The sequence below is a fragment of the Thermobia domestica genome, chromosome 11 (genome assembly GCF_964235325.1).
Source record: "Thermobia domestica chromosome 11, izTheDome1.hap1.1, whole genome shotgun sequence".
Lineage (NCBI taxonomy): Eukaryota > Metazoa > Arthropoda > Insecta > Zygentoma > Lepismatidae > Thermobia > Thermobia domestica.
The window spans coordinates 212,461,133-212,478,961 of record NC_137464.1 but is presented as its reverse complement, the minus strand read 5'-3'; the positions used below and the strand labels follow the sequence as shown (position 1 = coordinate 212,478,961).

The 17,829-nt window shown below is 34.3% G+C and overlaps 2 protein-coding genes across 5 annotated transcripts in view; one reads left to right on the top strand and one right to left on the bottom strand.

Annotated features, from left to right (window-relative positions):
* Positions 1-3,462, top strand: part of LOC145664711 ((E3-independent) E2 ubiquitin-conjugating enzyme UBE2O) — a 105,117-nt gene extending 101,655 nt beyond the window's left edge. For all 4 annotated transcript variants that reach the window (XM_081731579.1, XM_081731580.1, XM_081731581.1 and 1 more), the window contains exon 17: positions 730-3,462. In XM_081731579.1, coding sequence (XP_081587705.1) covers positions 730-872 — 143 coding nt within the window. In that variant the 3' untranslated portion in view covers positions 873-3,462. The remainder of the gene's footprint in view (positions 1-729) is intronic.
* A 4,187-nt stretch (positions 3,463-7,649) lies between these two features.
* The window catches only part of LOC145664710 (UNC93-like protein MFSD11), a 107,886-nt gene continuing 97,706 nt past the window's right edge, over positions 7,650-17,829 (bottom strand). Inside the window, exons 7-8 of the mRNA XM_081731578.1 lie at positions 17,631-17,766; positions 7,650-11,572 (exon numbers count right to left, since the gene is read on the bottom strand). Coding sequence (XP_081587704.1) covers positions 11,378-11,572; positions 17,631-17,766 — 331 coding nt within the window. The 3' untranslated portion in view covers positions 7,650-11,377. The remainder of the gene's footprint in view (positions 11,573-17,630; positions 17,767-17,829) is intronic.

The following is a 17,829-nucleotide window of genomic DNA, read 5'->3' as shown; positions in this document are numbered from 1 at the left end:
TTGATGGTAGTGAACCAAGGTTTCATCGCCTATAAAATCCTGTCCAGAAATGCATCATCCTCGGCATTGAAAGACGAAAAAATTCTCACAGGCGTCGACATGACAATGTTTCAATTCAGCAGTCAACTGACGTGGGGCCCATCTTGCAGATACTTTAGTGAAGTGTAGAACATTATGCACAATGTGTTGAGCTGAACCAAAGCTAATATTCATGATTGTGGCGATTTCTTTAAGCATAACATGCCTGTTTTCCTTTACAAACTGTTCCGTTAACGCGATATTTTCGTCGGTCACTACGCAGTGAGCCTGTCCCGGTAGATGAGCATCCTCCAGAGATGTTATTCCACTTTTAAACTTCCTGCACTACTCGTATACTTGCTGCAGGAACAAACACGAATCAACATACTTTGTTGCTACCCGGCGATGAATTTCAATTGGTTTCACACCTTCACTGCTCAAAAACGGATTACTGAACGCTGTTCTAACGCGGTGCATGTGGATAGTGGGGCGGTTATCTTGATACTGACGTTGCCGCGTTCGTTGTTCCAGCAACACACTACCACCTGCGGTCATTAAGTGCAACTCAAGGCACATTACTGTCATATATCGAAGCAATCGTCCAACTTTACGGCTTCTGATAGCATTTTTAAGGTTTTCATTTGATCCTCCTTCATATAAGACTTACTAACTTATTGATAATCAAATTACCGTGTGTCTTTCTCTTTGCAGCTATTTCTAGTGCTGTCAATATACAGTTGCCTGAGTTCCCACTTATCCCAGCATCGAAGGGCTTCTGCATAACTCTAAGGAAAACTTTGGTCACCTTTAGGGATGTTTTGGCCTCAGTAGGAATTAAAGAAGAGGCTAGTTAGTATAAGCTGCAGCCTTAGGAAAGAACTGTGAATATATTTATGGGACTGTGCAAATCAGCATGTTTTTTAGTTTGCCTGTGCTTGCCCAGTGAAATCTTGTATGAAATAAGGGTGAAGCGTTTTGCTCAGGAGTTTACTCTCTCCTGTCTTTACAATGTTAGGGGATTATGTCAAATTATCTTTTGTAAAATAATAATAATAAAAAGCATAATAATAGTTTACTGGAAAAAAAATTCGAATGGCTTTTCCTCACCAATCAGTGTGCATGTTGAACTGAAGTATTTTTGCTACTCAGCCATATCTGATTGCAAAGGACAAGTTACATCTGTAGTCATTATAAATTATTTATTCGCAGTTGCTTGTGAAAAAAATATTTTTAAAAAATACAAGCGTTTTGTTTCATACCGTGTTATCTTCTTTGATGTTGTTACGGAGGGAAATGCTTTGAGCACCTTGATGAATGCCATCCACAAAACAATGTTATCTAGTCTGTTTTTTGATTTATTAAATTTATTCATGTACAGGAAACCAACTTATTATTATTACTGGTGAGAGTGAGTAATGATGTCAGCTGGGCAGAAATGATGCACGTAATTACGAGTATTTTTTTTTAAGTTTCATATTTATTTATATTGAACATCTCTAGTGTGTAAATATAGAAGTACGTAACTATGGTTATTATTATTATTATCCAGTAATAAAAGTTGAAGTGGTTCGTTTGCGGTAAACATGACCTCAAAACAGAAGAGCTTTCATATTCTGTATGTTCATGTATAATAAAAAGAAACTTAGATTACATGCATCATGAATATCAGTGACCTGTAAAACAAAGATATTTATACATATTTTTTAAATCTATTATTTATTTTTAATGTATTTAGTTCAGTAATGTAAAAAAAAAAAAAAAAAAAAAGATCACATTGAATCTTACGCACATGTTTCAATGTTCGTAAATTTTCTTTGAATGTTTATTCCGTGGTGTATTTTTCAATTACTTGAAAACAAAAACAAGAAAAAATGCAGTTTAATGATGGTTTTCTTCCTTTATTATATAGTGTAATGGTTACAGATTATGTTGTAATACTACTTAGTTTTCGATATATTTATGTGTATATATATATATATGTGTGTGTGTGTATGCAAGTGTGTGTGAGTGTGTGTAGGTAGAAAATTTATCTACGTAAGATCTATTTGTATATATTTTTTTCTTTGTTTCGTGTGTGCGCGCGCGCGTTGTTTGTGTGTTGTGAAAGTACGTACGTGTTGGAGAGAGTATACTTTTCTGAGGACTGTCATTCATGATGTATTAAAAAACATAACTACAGTATAATAAATGTTGGGAATTATTTTAAAATATATATGGGGGAGGGGTATTTTTTTGTAGTAATGCTTAAATTCTTAAATACAAGATTACTTTCTAAATTTTTTGTTTGATGTAGAAAAATTTCATTTTTGTTTCATTGCATTACCAAAACAAAGGATGTTAGAATTGGACCAAAGGTTCAGGGAAAGGATGATGCATTTATTTGAAATGATACTGATTTTTTTTTTAAATATTTGTTTTAGGAACTTAACTAAAATCAAACATAGTTTCTTTTCATTAGTCTTTTCCAAGGGTGACATTTATATTAAGAAACACTGGTGATCGAAGATATTTTCTCAACGTAGAGTACATTGTCAAACTATTCTATTGTATTTCTTGTATTGAATTGACTTTATTTTTCTCTCTAGACAGCTAAGTCCTTTGCATGTGGATCAGTAGTAGTTAAAAGAAAAAATTAAAAAAATAAAAATAGAACATAAGTGACAAATTCAGTGCAACGAACCACTCCGTACAGACAAGATAAGCGTATGACAGTAGCGTAGAATACTGGTTCATCACAATCTTGTGGCCAACCAACCTCGTTCTTATATAATAATTATTATTATTACTCGTTATTATCCATGCGTACGAAGAATGCTTGTTGATTACCTGTCATTTACAAGTATTTGGTTAACTTTATTTTAAAAACTGCAACCAGAGAATAAATGTGTGTGTACATATATTTACTAGAGAGTACTTGAAGAATTTTAGACATCTCTTATTATTTATATAAGTTAAATATGTGCGTGCAGTAGAAAAATAAATAAACTATACATATATATATATATATAAAAAAGAAAAAATTTCAACATGTGTGATAGATAACGTGCTCAGAATACGCTTTTTATTGGTGTTGTTGACACGCCATTCACTTAACATTTAATGAGCTGCTGACGTGAACATATTATTATAAAAAAAAAGAGGAAAATAATAATTTGAAATTGAGAAATTATTCGCATGTACCGTTAGAGCTACATCAGTTTTGATATAACAAATTAACAACACGTAGATCAGAGTTGTTTTCTGGTCGTCTTGTCATGCTTTTGTGTCGTATAAGAAAAAAGAAAAGAAATAAGCGTCAACAAATTACCCATCGAACAATGCAATTTGATGGTAAAAACGTGAAGAACACTTCCAATAAATTTTCAGGTGTTTTTCATTGCATGGCATGTACTTCGTATATAATTCATTGTTGGATTATAAAATTAAGAAGCATGAGCAATCAAATTTTCATAGTTGAAAAAAAAAATCCTAAATTTCTGTTCGTCCGTGCTGTAAACAGATTTTAGAATATTTTGTTTCCCATCTCTTATTATGTGAACAATTGCTTGGTAGGTAATTCATTACAGAAAACAGCAATTTGTATAGTTATATCAGGTGATTTTTTTTTTTTAAAAAAAGAAAAACTGTTTTCCGTGTCACAACTCGGAAGTCTATAGTAAACTTAATCTATTATGTTTTCAGTAGAGAACCTCAATGGGTACAATTTGCTCAATTTTTTTTAATTCCCCCTATTACATTGTACACTATTATGTAATAATCAATCAGAATAAAGTTTGTTTGGTTAATTCAAATAGTTCATATTAGTTATTATATGAAAACAAGAGTGAAGTTTATTCATTGGTTATCTAACAATATTCCCATCAACTGCCGTCGTACAGACATAAATACTTTTCCATTTCAAGTAGTCAGGAGATGTGTGTGTTCCTAGAAATTTTGGAAGGCTTTTATTACATCGTTGTGGAGTGATTTCAGGACTGTCATCCGCTATCTACGGTTTACAAGTTTTCGCAGCGTTGTTTATGCATATGCTGGATAACAAGTGTTTCACATATGTGAACTTCGCCAAGCGCAAGGTCCTCCAATTATCCATAACTTGGCACCAGCTAAAGCAGGGAACTTGGCACCAAATTACATCAGTCTCTTCACGAAGTGAAGATGTGGTTGATGACCAGTAATTCGAGATTTGATGAGCAGCTGAAAACGAGCTTGAAAAATTCACTTATATGAATATGAAATAAGAACGTGAAAACTCATGCTCTGTTAAATATTTGAATGCAAGTGCATGGAAGAACATTAAAGGTATGTACGTTAGTTCTTTTTAAGTTTAACATCCCACGATTACACACTGAGGCTAAGGGAGACGATGATGATAAATGGAAAATAATGGTAGAATGACGAAAGTGGGAGGAAACAGGAGAACCCACGTACACTCATGTCCGAAATGATTGTCGCGTGTCTATAACTATCATCTTGTAAGAATATGATTTGATAATGATTTTGCAGGGTACTTTTAATACTAATACTGTGTATAATCGGGAAATGTATATTTGTGGGAAATTTCATAGGAAGAGAATTCTAAATACGAAAATTAGAATGAGTAAAACAAAATGTTGCTAAATGGACGGGAAAGTTTTATTTTCCTTTTATTGCTCTTTTGACATGAAATTTGCCACATACATGGCTTTGCCGATTATACACATACTAACATTATAAGAGATACCGGGCAAATTCGTTATCAAGTTATATTTCTACAACAACAAATTTATAGACATGCAACAATAATTTTGGACATGAGTGTACATAGGGGAGAATATTTGTCTACCATGAAGTTCATTGGCAGGAGTTGGGATCGAACCCAAATGTATCAGAAATGAGCACTCTACCACTGAGCTACCGCGACCCCTTTTACGTTACTTGTATTTATATGTACATTTTAATGTCTTTTGTATGAACTCTTGTATGTATCGAATGTCAAACAAGAAAAATGAAAACTATTCCCAATATGTTAATTATGTTGAAACAGTTTAGCGGAATGTTTGTATCGCACTACTCTGCTATCGGTGTGTATGACAAATAATGCCACCATTTTAGAAGACTCAGTTTTGATATTGATCGATTCTATTAAGAGAAATACGGTCACATAATTTACCAGATTAAGAGAAAGAAACCTCGTAAATATAAATATGAAGTTACTTTTAAGGCATATCTCTTCATTAATTTTCAAATTATGATCATGGTTGTACCATTTGTAACTTTTTATTCTATCAGAAATTAGAGCTTCAAAATATATATAGAAGAAGTGAATTCGTAAAATTGTAATTTTGTTTAATATTTGTGACAGATATCTGTTTCGTCCAAAAAAATATTGATTTCTTAGATTCAGGCAAGTTAGTCATTACGATAATAACCTCAGGAACTGATTTTATCAGCCTCATCTCTCTTCCAGGGAGCACGGTGGTTTAGTTGTACAGCGCTAATCTCTCGGCCACCCAAAGGTAAAAGAAGTGTCTACATTTTGCTTGTTTTGAGAAAAACAATAAAAAGGCGATTTTTGATAATTAACGGTACTGTTAAAAGACTTTGTTTTAGTGTTCATTAACGCCGATTAAAAAAAAAGTCTTAAACAGTAACGTTAATTATGAAAAGTCAAATTTTTTGGTGATTTTTCTCAAAACATGCAAAATGTAAATACTTCCTTTTACTTTTGAGCGGCCGCTCTGGTGACAGGAATCCCAGGTTAAATTTCTGGCCAACTTGTAGTGGACCACTTGTGTCCATGGGTTTTCAGAGTTCTACCACTCTCATTCCACCAGTTATTTGATAATCATTCATTTCTATTAATCATCCGTCGTCCCCTTTATCCTAAAGATCATCATCGTGGGACGCAAAACTAGATTTTTTTTGTCGACTTCTCCTCAGAGAGAGGATGTCAACCATTTTACCTCCGGTTGTAGAGCCTTTTGCATACAATCATGAATATGTCATTGGATTGTTACAATAAGTCAGTGGTAGGTCATAACAAAAGTTCATACCACTAGGTAGTACTGGCTTTGTTATTTGAACAGAAGCGTGTAACAAAGAGTCAGTTTTAAAATCTAACATCATCGCCTAATAACTCGGTCTGAAATGTGCAGTAGGACGTTACTGAATCTGCTATGTTTAGTGAATTAAACCATTTTTGGTAAGTGTTGTTTGGATGAAACAATAAGGGAGCTGAATAGTCAAGTGTTCAAAATTTTGAAATGTAACTTATATCCTGAAAGGGCACAGTGCGAATTACGTATGGATTTGTGCAGTTTAAATGACTTAAAATGAAAACTCGAGGAGAGGAAACTACATTTTTGTCATTTGGTGCTTTTCTGTTCTTTCTTAAAGGTAGGTTGTCCGTTTAGTTCCAAAGTAGCAATTTGGGCCTGGAAGACCGAGAATCTGCGGACCGGCAATTGCGTGCTGGGATTGAATGAAAAGGCGTCGGTTATTACGAGTTCCCATCCACTCTTTACGTGACGTTCAGTTCTGTCTTGTATTGTTTTTCTAATTGGATTGATGGGGAATCCTATCGATACAAACCATCCGAACTTTAACGATTGAAAGGTGCGTGTCTGATATATAGACCACATCACACGTCCGAATCACTGCTCTAGTGGCTAGTGCGCATCTTAAACTAGGTCCAGGTTTCATATAGCTATGGTGATGAAAAGAGACATCAAACTTCAACAAACAAACAATCCAGGTCGCATAACTATTTGCAGAATTCGCAGAAATTTGGTTGAGATTTTAGAATTCCCTTAATAGGGAAAGTTCCATTACCCTGTGAAAATCACCAGGAACAGGTAGTTCATCTCCGGGCAAGATACCAAATTTTGAGATGATGAAATCAGGAAACTGCCATTCAGCAATACATTGAAGAACAAAACCGCATATGGTTACGTAAATTTTTAAACATATGCCAATAACTAACTCACTCACTCACTCTATGGCCTATGGAACTCGGAGGTTTAATGACGCATTCACAAAAGCTCTCCATTGACTTCTGTTCCTAGTAAACTGGATTCAGTTTCTACTTTGTATTCCTATTTCTGCGAGATCCATCTTAATGTCCTCCCATCTGCGCGTAGGTCTTCCTAATGGTCGTTTTCCGATTGGTCTTTCAGTACAGACTTTGAAAGTGTTTCTACTTTCTTCCATTCTAGCTACATGACCCGCCCACCTAAGCCTCCTAGACTTGATGACCATAACAATATTTGGTAAACGGTATAAATTATGGAATTCCTCGTTATGAAGTTTTCCCCATTCCCGTTCCTCTTGAGTCCGAATATTCGTCTCAGGATCTTGTTCTCAAATACTTCCAACGTATGCGATACCAATGCTGTATTTTAATTAGATCCAATTTATGATAAAACTTTTGTTACAAGTCAATAATTACTTGACATATTTAAATTTAAAAAGAAAATTATTGGCATTGACTTGCAGAATCTTTTCCAACTAAGGTCTCGTACTTTTTACTTCTGACAATCAACATCGCTTTTTTCTTTCTTTCTTTGTAATGAAAATTAAGCGAAAAAAGGATGATCATAAGGATAGAAACAGTAGTGATCTATGAGGAATCTAAAGAATAATAAGACAGCACATTATATAAAATATTATAATTGTTATATGTACAGCAATATGCGTACAATTATGGACATTCACAGTAGAGGACATTTCATTGGACCCATCACTACAACAAAATGTTTGTTATATTTACATAATTACATTAAAAATATAAAACACATTGTTTACATTAATCACAAAAAACAAACAAAACATGAATAATACTACAGTGTATTATTTTTTTTTTTCATACTTGTGTTGTGTTTGTATACTTTTATGTTGCTGGTGATGTCATTTTTTTTCCTTCGTTCTACTGTAATTGGTAATGTCACTTCAAATATTAATTTGGTTCGTTTTAGAAAGAAGGAAACTTATTAACAATAAAGGATGTGAGAAATCGTTGAATTCAATGGAAAGATGACGAATTTACGTAAAATAGAAAATATTTACACACTTCGTAATAATTTCCGCAGATACAGACAAATCAGATGGAGGATTTCGTTTGATATATATATATATATATATATATATATATATATATATATATATATATATATATCATTCGATTTGAAGCTAAAATATTCTACTAAGAGACAAAAGCTTACGGTGACTTAGTAAACTCACCATCAGTGGGCAGTATGCAGAGTCGTTCTGACGTGTGATTAGTGCTACACTAAAGAGTTCGACTAACATGTTTCCTGCAGTAACTATGACTAACGTATGATAGTATGATGCCAATCATACGTCAAAACGACTCTGCATAAGGCCCAGTAAGTTTTGTGGTGATCATTTTTTTTTAAGTCCTACTATGTTCGTTCTAAGAACTATTTACCCTTCTTTTGAAAAATTTCACCAGTTAGTGGAGCATATCCGTGCGACGCTAAATATTTCATTTCATTTATTTGTGCAAATGTGGCAGTAGTTGCTTCGATATACTTAACGAAGATTTATTTTAAATAGTAATAAATGGTAATAAAGGGGGTTCAGTGACTCAGTGGTAGAGCGCTTAGCACTGTTGCGAGAGGTCCCTGGTTAGATTCCAAGCCGTGTGAGTGTAGTGGACAACATTCATAGTCCGTGGGCTCTCTCGTGTCCTCCCACATTCTCATTCTACTAATTATTTCATTTACTTTTATTAATCAGCAGTCTCAAGCATTTAGGGCACAATCGTGTGATAATAATAAGTAAAAAGGACGGTATGAAAAATAAACCTATTATATATACTAAGTGTTCGGAGAGAAAGTAGAACTGATTTTTGGTCTGTAGGCAGAATTATTAGTGGTCAAAAGCCTGAATGGGAGTATCAACAGTGAAATAAAACTTTAGGAAAAACACACTGTTGTATTGATTTTTTTACTAAAGATCATGAAAAGCAAGTATAGAGCATTGTATAGTCCAAAGCAGATACGTAGACATTATGGGGAAAAGAACTATGTTCAAAATGTGGATATGTGAAAGAATGGAGAAAATATGTGGCGTGGAACGAATAAGCAATGAAATGTTTACAAAAGTTGTGAACTAGAGTTATTAACAATACAAGAAAAAGTAATCAGAGTATTTTAAAAATAAGTAAAGTAGAAGCTAACAGAAAAGAGGGGAGTGAGGCTATAATTGATGGTCATTAGTAAAGAAGCAATTCTTACGTCCGGACGGCAAGTGACTTGTCCGTAAGGATAGAATACCTGTGCTCAGGCTTGTAATTACGCAAGGGGCATGGCCCAGGACGGTAGGTTTTGGGAGGCTGCAAATTTTCTCAGGCCAGTTGTTTTTCATACTGCAGTTCTGAAAATTTCAGAAATTTATTATGAATGCACATATAGATCCGGCATCCGAATTTTACTTTTGTAAATACCTGTAACAAGAATCTGTTTTACTAGAAAGTAATTAACACGTTTTAGTTATGAAATTATATTAATTTCTCTTCTTCCGTTGTTGACACTGTATTCGTGCATCGTAATTTCAAAACTTCTTTTGTTGTTTATTAACTTTCAAAGTTATCTACAGCTTTCAACGCTAATCAATCTATTTAAATACTGATAATTCACTTCACTGTTTCAAATTTTCTACATCGGTATTTATTGATATCCAAGGGACGATAAAAATGTTAAATATGGTCCTGTTTATGATGATAATTGTGGTTATCCTGAGTGAAAGGGTGAAAGAAGTAGTAGTTTACTTGCTTTTCTTTCCCTATAATACATTGTTCCTAATCAACATCGTATCCTTTCAAGTTCTATTATACAAAACACAATTCCGTATGTAAGAAAGTTCGTATTAATAGCGGATTTGTGGAATTCTGCATTTCAGAACTTCAAATAATATGAAGTATGATAATATCAAGCAGGGTTGGCTGGTTTAAACCAAGGTGGTTTAAACCAGCTGGGTTTTTTTTTTTTCAAAAAAAACCAACTGGTTTAAACCCAAAAAAAAATGTTCGTAAAATTGTAAGTGTTTGTAAAATCTTGATGAACACACATTTGTGGATTATCACGTTTCACTCCCGTATATTATTCGTATTATATTCACACCTAAATTCCCCATTCATTACTCAAAAAGATTATACTACAAAAGCAACTTTTTTAATATAAGTTTATAAATGTTTATTTTGTGATTTTTTGTAGTTGTTATTATTATGTAATTGCAGTCGAAGAAAAATTCTAAATATTGTTTCGTTTCAACGTTTACTATAGATAAAATACATCAAAAATGCCGTATTTTTTGGTGTGTGTGGGGGGGGGCCATACAGACCCCACGAGAGGCATTTAGTGAAATAAGTATCTTTGGTATCTATTTATGTATAAATGAGTCTGAGCCAAAGTGGACTCAAATAATTCGTATCTTTATTCACTTTTCTCATTGATATGCAGATTAAGTCGGTGTATTTCTTTAATTTGGACCATAAAAGTCGTTGTTAACTAACTTGAACTAAATTAGTTCTTCTGTACTCCGTAGTGCTTTGAAATTGTTCATATGTAATTCTGTGTAATGGTTTCACTTGTGCAACTGTTTATCTTTTTGTCCTTCTGAAATGACTCTTGACAGTTATATTAAGAAGCATGTAAAGATCAGTACAACGTATTTTTTTTTATCAGGATTCCTTCGTGAGTGAGTCGGCAGAGGTATCGCATTTGTAGCCAATTAGTCCTGGTTCCGAGTTCAAATGGAGGACAATTTCTCTCGGATGTAACTCGAGAAGCGGTTTTTATTCCGCTTTAAGCTTATGTGACCCCTTCCAGCATAACCCGATTGTTGCATAATAACATCAAGGCGAAACAAACTTATTTCTGTCCATATATGATATGAATATATAGTGCAAGTCATTTAAACCAAAAAAAAAAAACCTGGTTTAAACCAAAAAAATCGGTTTTTTTAGTTTTGTAAATAAAAACCATGGTTTTTGCCAACCCTGATATCAAGCAACTACAAAAATAGAAAATATCCTCTTGGCTATATATGGTTAGCGTACGCAGCATTGCAAGAGACTCGGTTTCGATCCCTGGTTGGAGCTTCGAGTCCTACATGCTTTAAGTTTCAAGCGAAGCGATAGACCTTTAAATATCTTACAAAATTAGAAGCTGCTTTATGAGTTCATTTGCCACATCTTTGTATGTGGGAGTTACACGTCCTCACATTATGATGAAGCACTTAACTCCGTTGTTTTGACTTGACTCCATCTTTTTTTTTTTTTTTTCTGTATCTACGGTAATTTCAAATCCAGTCTATGTCTTTCAGTGTCTTTTTCTCTGGATATACTCAAAATACTTATTTAATCTATGGCATCACTCTTTTCAGCACACGACGTATCGATCTCCCCTCGAGTACTCTTCGTCTTAACGTACGACCACCATTCAACTACACAAAATGTCAGAGTTCCAATGATACACATAATCACCAATATAAGAAGTTGGATGTGTAGACCAATACTGCTGCTATAAAAGAAGCTGGCAGCGGCTGCAACCGACTGAAAAAGAAAAAGAATGCCACTTTTAATAAGTTACGAACACAAATGTAGGTTACAATAATAATTTATCAAATGAAAAGACTATACGAGCTCTGTAAAACACAATTACAAATAACAAAACATATAATAAACATGTAACATGGCCATGAAAATTCCCTTCTCTAGCTTTTCCTTCCCCTATACTAACTTTACTATTTTCTCAAGCTGGGAAGAATATTTTCTACTCTTCTAAAAATTTTGCTATCAATTTTCGTAGATTTTTAGCAACAAAACATTTGGCAAGGGCTGTAGTGTTGAAAACGTTTATCTATACTCTGCTGTACGTGAATCCAAGCTCAGTGCTGTAACATATTTTTATGATTACTGCAAGAAACAACAGGAAAGTCTGTGAAACTTCTTAAAACAGCACTACGCAGGCACGTAGCCAGGATTTCGTGAAGGGGGGGAGGAGATATCCATGACATGAAATACTGTGGTCATCACATCAGGGTCTTGATCATTCTAAACTATTTTACTGGAACATATATTGGTTCGTTTAACCAGGATTTCGTAACGGACGGGGGAGGAAGGGGGGGAGCGTGACATGAAATACTGAAGGCCCAGGAGCTCAATCAAACTAAACTACTTTACTATCAACATATATTGGTTTGTTAGGACAATAAAATGAGGATATGTTGGTAAGGATTTTAATAACGAAATATGAAGAAATCTCAAGTAAAATTTAAAAAGTATTGGAAAAGATTAAATAATATTGACGTCCTTCGTCTGTTTATTCAAATATAATAATTTTTCTTTCATTATGACCTCAACTATTATAAAAAGTACATATTCACTATTATAAAAGTACATACTCAATAATGTCTTGTTAAATATTTTACAATATCTGACTTCCTTTCTCTGTTGAATAAAATGTTAACAGAACTTTCTTTCTGCACATTTTTTTGATTTATTGTTCCGTCAACTACTGTCTGTTCCAAATGACAGGTTAAAGGAGCAGTAGTAAATTGTTTTTGAATAACATGTTTGATACTGCAAGGATGCGATGACGAAAAATTATGATAAAAAATGTTCATGCTGTTACACAATGGCACTATGCTTTCGGAATCTTGAAATCTCCCTGACTAGCAGCAGAAATTCTGAGAATTCCGTAACTTTTCTAGAAATTTCAAATTCCCTGACTCTTCCAGGATATCTCGCTCACCTTGCCATCATGTACTGCAAGGAATACAAATCTCTTCATAAGAAAGAGTAACCAAAAGCTTCCTATAATTTTTTATTTATTTTTAACGCTGATCCTTCATTTCTAATTTCATTTTGTTTCATCCTTCCTTAATTATTTCATTTCTGGTCTCGAAGGGGGGGGTCCGGACCCCTCCCCCTTGGCTACTTGCCTGGCACTACGAAAACGACTTGTTGCTATTTGTGTATATATGGGACAGGTGACATACAAAGGAAAATAAATGGTGCTGTGCAAAAGATAGAAGTTTATAGAAAAGTTGTAGAGTGTGTACGTACTCAGTGTCACCAAAACTTAGACGTAAAATTGAAACTGTCTCAGGGAACTTAGGAGTTAAATTTTATAATACATTGCAAAATATTTGATATGAAGTGAGTGTCGTCTTCGTACCGTGCTATCCTGCTTTAGTGGCGCACTTTAAAAATGCCTCTACAAATTCCCATAGAAGTGTTGGGAGTCGTACAACACTTTTGGAATTGTATAAGAAACTATAATAGATATTTATTTAAGAAATGGCCATAATTCGAGATGCTTTAAAGTCTTTTCAAACAGTTACATTTTTAAGATCATCATCCATCATAACAGCTGTATCCAAGATTAGTACAATTAGAGGAAAGTGGGTGAATACCGCCCACTTAAGGTTTAATCGCGAATTACCCAGACATTTTGGGATGAAAATGACTAAGAACTCAGGAACATATAATCACATCTTTTATCTTTAAACGTATGTATAAGCTATTATGTCAACTGCATTACATGAAGAAACGAGCGAGAAAGTGAGTGAGGCAAATGCGCGGTATTTACCACCCCATAGGATAATAGCGCGCAGATAATTTTCTAATAAATAATCCAATGTAACATAAAACCAAATATATGTTTATGTATTTAATAACCTACTACGTACTATAAACTTGAAAACAGATACAATTAGCTTGAAATACTATACTTGAAATGAAATACTTGAAATAGGGCCTACTGCAAATATTAACACAAATTATTGTCAAGTCTACTTGCACAATGTTTCTTCTGTCCAGCTTTTGCGTTTGATTTTCTTTAAGTACTTTCTCGACATCTGCGAAAATACGAGGGGAAGAAAATTTTGAGTATATTTTGTCCTCGAAAAAACAATGAGAGGAAGACCGCGCACTAATGGAATACATTGTGCGCCATTACCCCATATGCACCTTCACACAGAAGAAAATAATTGAAAACAGAACATGCTAATATTGTCTTGTAGTTGTTTTATATTTTAAAGGAACATAGTATCCTACATACGTTAGCAACATAATTTCGTTCTTCTTCGAAACACATCCAACATGCAACGTTTTAATGTCTCTGCTCAAATTATAAGCATCTTCCCACTTCGTCTTTCAACATGAACTGCGCAATTATTATGGCGCGCACAGCCAACTGTTACATGTTGTATTGTTTCATTCCTTCTTCGCTACCTGTCACTTGCCATTACAAATATCATGCTCTGCGATGTCATAGAGAAACTTTGATGCGCGGTATTCACCCACTTTCCTCTATGCATGTATTGCAATCCGTGAAAACTGAAGTTGGTAGATCCCTGAGGAACTTTTTAGTTGCCAGTTGGAAGAGAATGGTAGCTTTAGCGGTGTTCTAGTAATGAAACCATCAGCAGTTTTTTCAAAGCTTAGTGGACAACATCAAATCAAGTCTTGCTTTTTCAGAAAAGTTCCAATGGAGTTGTAATGGTAAGAAAATGTTGTATGGTGATGAAGAAGTACTTGAAGTTTCAGAAAAATTAGTTTTCTTCTGACAAGTGAACTAAAAATTTGCAGGAATTCCGGGAGTGTAAGGTGGAACTTTGCTACGTAGGATAAAACCTTCGGAACTGTACCTAAGGCTCGATGTTCTTGCAATTTCATCTGCGGAATGTGAAAGAAGTTTTTCGAACTTGAACCTTCCTCATACTGTATCCAAGAACCGTTACGTGCTTAAACACTAGAATATCTAATTTTCGTGAATTAATGAGCCATAAATACTTCATTCAATGCTGAAAGTTATACTGCAAAATGGATTCAATGTAGTCGGCACTCTGTGATTGACAAACCTTCTGACAACGAGCCAACACGATATTTACCAGCCTCCAATATCTTCATTGTTCTGAGGTTAGAACTGATATTTATGTAAATTTATGTTCAATATGTAAGGTTCTGGGTTAACACGCATTCAAGACATGAATTATTTTCTAGTATTTTTACTACCGTAAGACAGGGTTACTTTGCACAAAATATGAAAAGTTGCACAGTCCTCTGTCGGTAAAACCATGAACTGTAAAGAGAAAGTTTCAACTGCTACCGTAAGATAGAACATCTAACTGTATTTTGGCTATAATGTTGGCGGTTAACTTCAGTTCTAATTACCCGGAGGGTTTGTTGTTGTAGAGGTGTGGAAAGCAGTCACTGTAAAGGCCGACAAAATTTGAAAGATATCACCTACAAGAATTTCCGTCAAAGTTAAGTCAGTTTCATAGAATACTACTATGTATAATGGGACTTTGATGCAATAGTTGAAATTGAAATGTGAAACATTTTAAAGTCATAAAGAAAATAAAACTGGGAGAAGGCGATTTCAGCCTCTAATCGGGGTTACTTTGTACCGGTCCAAAGTAACACCTTAAATAGGACATTACTACTGCTGGTACCTCCTGCCTTCTAATTTTAGGTACATTTCCTATTTAGGTATATGCCGGAATGGATTTCTTGTTGGGAAATAAATTACGAACAGTGGCGGATCCAGAAAATTAGTTTGAGAAGGTCTTCACTCAGAAAAGCTTCGTTTCTTTTTCCTTTTCTTTTTCCTTTCTTTTTTAAAAGAAATCACTAGACTTTTAGTGGAGGACTTGAAGCTTATACGCATAGAAATGACTAACATTAGATTTTTTAAAAAATCATGCAATCTGGGTGGGCTTCAGCCTGAAAGCCCCAAACCCTGTAAATATTCCACTGATTACGTTTTGGATTATATTCTTGGACATAAAGAGCAACCAAGGCAAACCAATTCACTGGGATTGTTTTCTGTTCGATTTGGTACTCTTGTGAGGCATACTAAACTATCAGAATGTGGTTCCTGTGCCGGTCCTAGAAAATACATAATTTTCTTTCAAATATTGATAATTCATACTAAGTACTGATACCAGTACCATCATTCTAATATGAATATTTGCAGACTGCATGCAGTTTTGTGTAGGAAGTGAAATGTATCTGTATAAATATTGAAGGTAAAACATTGCACAGAAATATTAGGGTCGTATTTTGAATATATTTTTTGTATCTTGTGCAAAGTATCCCCACCTATGGGGTTACTTTGCACCATAGGCAGCGCCAGGATTTTGGTAATGTGGGTGCAGGCTAGGATGGGACAACACATCCTAACATTGTTGCCAGAACACTCTGCACTATAGAGCCTTAAGATCTAAAAAATAATCCCTGTTTTACTAAAAAAAAAAAAAAAAAAAACTAGAAAAACACGGTATGATGAGGGACTTAAGAAGTCACTGAGATATAGACAAATATAGGAAACAAGAAATATACAAAATAGAAAGGATTATTGTAGGAAATCTGAAAATCAAAGTTAATGTGGGTGTAGCTGCACCCACTGCATTCACTGTGGTGCCGCCTGTGCTTTGCGGCAATATATTCAACAATAACTATGCGGTTATATTTCAATAACTATGTTCATAATAAATGTTTACTAATGCACTTGCACAAATGCTTTTCTTATATATCTAGCTATTATATGTTTAAAATACAGCGTTCTAAATCACAAAGTTTGTAAGTTACATGCGATTTTCTTTAAAATTCCTTAATTCTGGTGCAAAGTAAACCCGTCTCACGGTATATTAAAATGACCAAGGCATACCTGCCTTGGGTCTTACTTCCTCATTATTTAACATTATTATTGTTTTGATTTCTATTTTCCCCTGTAGTTGTATATATACAAAAACAATCACTTGCTAATTCTACGAATTCTTGTACCAAATAAATAGAAGATACTGTTTAAATGAAATTCAATAGTCTTGCAGAAGATATCAATTTTCCCATTTTCTATTTAACGTAGGGGAGGGGGAGCTGTGATTGTTACGTATTAACTCAAGATTCAAGACCTTCTCCCTCTAGAAAATTCGTAAATAAAACACTGATTGTGGCTGATTGCGAAGTCAAAAAGAAGCAAGCACAATCGAAACACGACGTAGTAGTAGTTGTTTCTTCCATTGTAACGCGTCGTTGAGCGACAAACTACCGGAGCTCACGTGGTCAGGGGCGTGACTGCAGAGTAGTCCGACTTGCAAAAGGCCAGGAGCGCACTAGATGAAAGAGGCACCCGTATCCCAGTACATTTGTTTACTTTTTTATATTTTTTTCCCCAAAGAAATCCTTCTTAATACTAAATAAAGCAAACACATGGTATTCATATACGGTATATTATAATGCATTCCATTCTTAAATCTTAAGTTATTACCGTAGCGAACGCTGAAGATTTCAGTCTTACGCATAGGTAATGTCATAATGAAATAATAGTAAGTATTTTAAGGCACAATATCAAGCGGTGAAATATACTTAGCAGGTCTTTTTTTTTTTTTTTTTTTTTTCTTGTCCAGTACGGACGACCAAAATGTAACTCTGTAAAAAGTTAATCCAACAACATGGGTTGTAAGATATGACGCACTTTAAGATGCAATTCAGATGCTTTTAACATCTTGGTATTCTATGGAGCGAATGAATCTCTAATAAAATAAAGTCTGGTATCTAAATACAACTATATTCGAGCATATTAAATAATTCGCTTACGCACCTGGATAAACTTAAATACGGCAAACGCTGCTGCACTATTTTCGCTGAAAACTCCTCCAAGTATGGAATATATTTGAGTATTATAACAGCTGTCACCAAAACCAAGAAGAAAACTGCAAAGTATAGCCAGGTATTGACTGAAAAATAAAAGACACAAAATATTAATTTCTTGCAGAAAAACCAGATGTCTCAAGAGTTAA